The 6,059-nt window shown below is 26.0% G+C and overlaps 1 protein-coding gene across 1 annotated transcript; it reads left to right on the forward strand.

Moving 5' to 3' along the window:
- Window positions 1-2,606: 2,606 nt before the first annotated feature.
- Window positions 2,607-5,084, forward strand: LOC113873031 (putative phosphatidylglycerol/phosphatidylinositol transfer protein DDB_G0282179). Its single transcript, XM_027510983.1, has 4 exons — window positions 2,607-2,791; window positions 3,316-3,417; window positions 3,673-3,833; window positions 4,653-5,084. The coding sequence occupies exons 1-4, from the start codon at window positions 2,704-2,706 to the stop codon at window positions 4,758-4,760; spliced, it is 459 nt and encodes a 152-aa protein (XP_027366784.1). The 5' UTR covers window positions 2,607-2,703; the 3' UTR covers window positions 4,761-5,084.
- Window positions 5,085-6,059: the final 975 nt, after the last annotated feature.

The following is a 6,059-nucleotide window of genomic DNA, read 5'->3' on the forward strand; positions in this document are numbered from 1 at the left end:
ATAAGTTAATTGACAGAAGATAAAAACTAGCAGTAAATGAATGAGCTTGAATTGAAGTTTTTAACAAAGAATATAATTTAACAGTCAATTTTAATACGTTCAGTTATTTTATAAAGTGAGGAAATATGAGTTAAATAAATAGTTGAGTGATGACTGATTGTGACATAAGGTTGAATGATTAAGAGAGATAGGTAGATCATATAATAAATATTTAAGCCATTAAATTTTACATGTAAGGTAGGTAAAGCTTTATATTCATCTCCAATCCTCAAAAGGAGACGAGAAACTTAGTCAATTCGTGCTGCAACTTAGTCTAAATAAATAGTAACTTAATGCATTCTTTATTATGATAATAGAGTATTTTAAACAATCTCAAATAGCATTTTGATATGATACTAGTAATTTTTTTATGCATTACATGTACTGTTAAATCAAATAATTTTTAATAAATAATTAAAAAATATATCATATGAATTTTTTAAATTTAATAAATTTTTAAAAAATAAATATTATAATTATCAGCAATCATTCTTATAAATACTCCCATTTAATAATTCTCTCAAAAATAATTCGTGGGTACCTGCTCAAAAGTGTTTTAAAGTGATTTCTCAAGTGAGAGCATTTAAAAATTAGTTTTGATTTTCATTATTTTAAGCAATTTTTTTAGATTAAAAATTTATTTTTAATTTAATATTAAAATAATTTTTGAGTTTTTAGTCTTAAAGTTTATCTCTTTATTAAATTTTATTTAATATAATATTTAGTATTCAGAAATTTGTGCTCACAATTATATGCGAGATCCATCGATAAGTAGAGTTATATTAAGTAAAAATATTTTTAATTAAATATTATTATATTTTAAATTATGTCATAATTTTAAATATTTAATATTTTTTATTCAATTTTGATATGAATTTTAAATTTGTCTTAATTTTAAAATTTTTATCTCTTTAACTAAATCCTATTTAACATTGTAAACTATTAATTACTATCGTAAATGTATTTACTCTTTTAAAATTTATAATATTTACTAAATTTAAAAAGGCATATAATAATTCTATTTTCTTACTTCAATTTTTTTTTGAATTTAATAATATTTTATAATTTACAAAAATTTCACAAATATAAAGTCTTAAATGTATATTTTATAGATAACTTATAAATTATAAGGTCTTAAAAGTTGTAATAAAAATAACATTAATATTAATTTTTTATATAAACAAATATAAGAGAAATTATTTTTGTTAAAAATAAAATGCATATATTACATGAACTACTAACTAGTTAATTAATACTTACAATTTTTAATAAAGAAGAAAAAAAGATAAATCATATAATATATAAACTATCTAAAATAAAAAGTTTAAAAACTGCATCTAAAAAGGATCACTTATAGCAAGAGATTTTCAAATGCCATTGTAAAATTTATCCATATAAAAGTTAATTTATAATTTTAATATCAACTAAAAGAATTAAAATGCACAATCATTATAAAAAATTATAAAATAAGCTTTAATATCATTTTTTTAATAAAATTTCTCTATTTTACTTATTTGTAAAAACAATTAAATATTATTCCTTTAAAAAAATTGTAAATAAAATAACGAACAACTAATAAAATTCAAAATTAGATCGGTTTGAATTTGACATTATTTTCAAACAAAATATTTTTTTATGATTAGATTTGATTATTTTATTTACTTGACAGATAATTCACTTATTTTAAGAGCAAGTTTTGTTAAATTTATGTTATTTAATAATTTTTAACATATTTTAAATTTGTTAATCTAATAATTGTTGAAAATAAATTTCAATAAATAAATTAAGTATATAAAAGTTGATAAAAATTAAAATGTATTAAATATTTCATCAAATACTTTTATATTAATGTACATATATTTTTTAAAATATAAACAAAATAAAATTATTGGATTATATATTTATGAATATTCAATTTATTTAAATTTAGATATGTATAATTATTAAATTAATATTGTATAATTTAATAGTTAAGTTACCAAAATCTAATTTTTAAGCGTTTCGAAAAGAACTATTTAGCATAATAAGTTAGACAAAAATTACTCCTAAAATAAATGAATTCCCTCCTTAGAGATAGCATTTCCTATGTATTAGAATATTATTTGGAATTATTGTTATTTTAATATGCATTTTATTATATATACTAAATAACCAAATTAATTGTATTAAATTTGAACTTTCAGGAGAAGTTGAATTGAATGTTTTTTTTAAAAGCGCTATAAATATAATTTGACAGATCGTTATGATGAATCGGACACATATTTATATTCTATGTGGACGATAAATTACAAATAGTAAATACATTTTTTCAAAACAAGAAAAGTATTATTACCTCTATTAGATTAAAACCCTTAATATTTAGATGTTACATGAGTTGGAACTAATCTGGGTAAAGTACAATGAAACTAATTAAAGAAATAAATTTTTTAGCATTTATTTTTCTATTTAAAAAATTACTAAAAGTAGTAGTAATGTAATAAAGCTAGGCTGGCATAAATTTAAAAAAGAAAAACAATATCAATAGTATGTGACTGTAGCATTATTTATTTATTAATTCTTATAAAATGGGAGAAAAAGAATAATATTGGGAAGTTAACCTCTAAAAGCAAAGTTTGTTTAGCTGTTTTCAATTTCCTCAAACACTCTTTGTGCTGCCGACAATCCATGGAGATGATCAGCTCCAAGCTCTTCTTCTTTTCGACGCTGTGTCTTCTCTACGCGTTTTCCCACGCCACCGATATTCACTATTGCGGTTACTCTCTTTAACCTTCTAATATCTGATTTCATCAATTTCGTTTTTAATTTTTTGGGATTTTCTTCTTTGATTGAGGACTCGAAGAGGGGTTGTTAAAGTTTCAAAATTTTCAATGAAAATGGTTGATTAAATGATTGGGTCTCTCTGCAAGGTTTTTTTTTAAGTGGATTGTGCCTCAATATTTCGTTTTTAATTTGTTGTGTGCCATCAATTTTTTTCAACCACGAAACTTACAGTTGGGAAGAATTTTATATGTATAATCTGAGTTGGACTGAATTGAGTTTAACTAATTGAATAATCGGTTGTGCTAACTGAATTAACGTGTTAAATAATTGTTTGGAGCTTAGATTCTCTTCTAGTAGATTTTATTATTATTTTATTGTTTTTTAGTTGTGATTTGTGAAGGATTCTTCTCTTTGATTAGTTTTATAGAACTTAATAATTTACTTATGTTTTATTCTGTTATATTCTTGTTGTTTTGCCATTTATTGAATAAACTATTGCTTAATTGTTTTGGGCAGATAAGAAAGCTGATTATGATGTTGAGGTCAAAGGAGTTCAAATATCTCCTGATCCCATCGCTAGAGGCCAGCCTGCCACATTCAGCATTGCTGCAACTACTGGTACTTTGGAATTTCACATGTTTTTCTTATATTACTGTGTTTTCTTTTTCTTTTTTTCCCTGTTATATCCATTTTCATGCATTTGATGTTTCTTTATGTGCATTTGTGTTCGTTATTTTACTTATTTATTTGTCTAATGTTATTTGGAAATCTGAGTGCGATTGTAGTAGTGATACCATTTGAGATAGGGATGGATGAGGTTTTGATGGGTAAATAATTATCCCCTTTCTCTAATCCAAGTATTTCACAACTCAGGTAAAGCATTATCTGGAGGGAAGCTTTTGATTGATGTGTCGTATTTTGGATGGCACATACATAGTGAGACTCATGACCTTTGTGGAGAAACTTCTTGCCCTGTTTCAGTTGGTGATTTTGTGATTGCTCATTCACAAATTTTACCTGGATTCACTCCACCTGTAAGTCAATGTTTTGTTAATTCCTTGTGCACTCGTGCCTCAGTGCTTTGGTATGTGTATTTCCAATATCTTGCTAAATTGTTGGCTTTTCCTATATCATTGAAACTTGGGAAGAAATCTTTGTCTTGTACTCATGTTGTGACATGTAGGAATCTTATGATAGGGATTAACTTTTGTGGAACTCAACTGCAATCTGGTGATGTGTCTTGAGTCTTGACATTGTTATGTATACTTACATAGAACTAATATACTACTTGTTTTATCATTTCATTTGCAATGTTTCTCTATGGGGATAGGAGGGTGAAGTCAGTATGGTTGACATGAATTTTCTTGTGATGTTCTCATAAGTGGTGCATAACTATTCCTTTAACCAATGTAGAAATGACAGTTTCAATGTGTTGAAGTTTTGTTTATTTCTATTTAAAAAATGTTGCTAATATTTTTCTAACGGCGACATGCTTATTAATTTAGTCAAGCAAGGCAGCATGAACCTTTGTTATCATCAAGAAAAGTTTTCACTTTTCATGAATGCTGTATTGACAATTCCTAGTTCATTGTCCTGTTATATATCCCCTTTAGCAGTCACAGCTCTGTGTGTTTTCTGCTAATGCTAGAGCATTAACTTGCATCTATCCTTTCCCTTGGAGAGGTTTAAAGGTTGAATTGGAATGTAGCATGTTTGCGGCTCATTTAAGTTTCAAGTAAAGCAATGAATTATGTTGTTAAGAGTGTTTATTTATGTATCCTTTCTTGCTTAATGCTAGTGTGCTATTTTTATTTTGAATCTCAGAGCTCTCACCTTATGCCTTGTTTTTTCAGGGTTCATACTCTTTGAAGATGAAGATGTATGATGGAAACAAGCACGAGTTAACCTGCATTCAATTTGGTTTTGATATTGGGTTTGGTTCCTCTGTGGCTGATAGCTGATTGAAATCGGTGGTTGAAATCTATGATCAGAAACAAATCCATATAAAATTATTTGTACAAACTGCAAAGTATCCTTATAATACTGAGATCCTTGTTTTATAATTCATCATGAATAGTATGTAAGAATCAGAACATGTGTTGTACTTAATGGGATTAGAAAAGTCAAACTATGCTTATGTATCTATTTTTCTATCTTTTGACTATGCTCAGAAGGTGTGGACAATTGTAATGGTATATATCTATTTTGGCTATGTTCTGAGGGTTGTTATGTTGTGAATTGTGATGTAATGATATATTTCTTCACGCATACATTTAGGATAAAAAGAGAGATAATAATAATAATATTTCACACCTTTCTCTGTTCTCTTTCATCTCATTCTCATTCTCGTTCACTCTCTCTCTCTCTCTCTCTTCTATCATTTTGCTTGTTATATCTATTACTTTTTCTCTTTTTCTTTTCTAGGGACTAATATATCATTTCAATCTCGTAATAAAATTAAAAATATGGTGCAAAATTTCTGGTCTGCATAGAAGTGATATAGGAAGCAAAGAAAAGTTAGTGCATACATTTTTTCTGTATTTTGCTCCAGTTTGGTAGGAGTGTCAAGGTAAAGCTGATTTAATGAATGTCAAAGTAAGGCAATTGGGAGGAACAATGTTATACCTATTTTTAGGATGTAAATGAGATGAATCCAAATGAGTACTCGAAGTTTCAAACTTAATTTGTGAAAAAAAGTAATTATTTAATATTGATTCATTTATTTAAATAACCTGGAATTAAAGCTTGAACATAACTTAGTTTAAAATTCTTAAACTTGGACTTGATTTATTTTCTCATTTTTTACTCTATTATTTTTTATCAATTTGGTATTCAACCGTTAATTTTGTATTAAAAGTGAAGTAAAATGATAACATAATATAATTTTCAATACATAAAAGAAGCTTTTTTACGGAAATAAAAATAAAATACATATTACACACATCCCCAAATTGAATTTCTTTTGCATAAGTGTTTTAATTTGAGTATAATAGCAGTGGATTAAAACTTACTTTCGTGCAAAAGATAAGTTTATTTTATTTGACTTTTGTTCCAAGCATGACTGCACATCACTTGTTCATGTGCATGTTTTTGGCTATGAAATTAATTATAATAGACTTTGGTGTATTTGAGAAGGTGTGTGGTAAGTTGATTGTAATGGATTTTAGTATTGTAATTGACTTTTGAGAGGGTCAATACTTAAGTTTAATCAACTTTTAAGGGGGTCAGAACTCAAGTTTAATCAACTTGTGCATCTATTT

This window comes from Abrus precatorius, unplaced genomic scaffold (assembly GCF_003935025.1).
Source record: "Abrus precatorius isolate BTA unplaced genomic scaffold, Abrus_2018 Scaffold7, whole genome shotgun sequence".
NCBI lineage: Eukaryota > Viridiplantae > Streptophyta > Magnoliopsida > Fabales > Fabaceae > Abrus > Abrus precatorius.

What these genes read in the sequence shown, in the direction of transcription:
- LOC113873031 (XM_027510983.1), top strand. Translation starts at nt 2,704, where the DNA reads ATGGAGATGATCAGCTCCAAGCTCTTCTTCTTTTCGACGCTGTGTCTT. An exon ending in CACCGATATTCACTATTGCG is followed by an intron (nt 2,792 to 3,315) that starts GTTACTCTCTTT and finishes TGTTTTGGGCAG; the next exon opens with ATAAGAAAGCTGATTATGAT. An exon ending in TACCTGGATTCACTCCACCT is followed by an intron (nt 3,834 to 4,652) that starts GTAAGTCAATGT and finishes TTGTTTTTTCAG; the next exon opens with GGTTCATACTCTTTGAAGAT.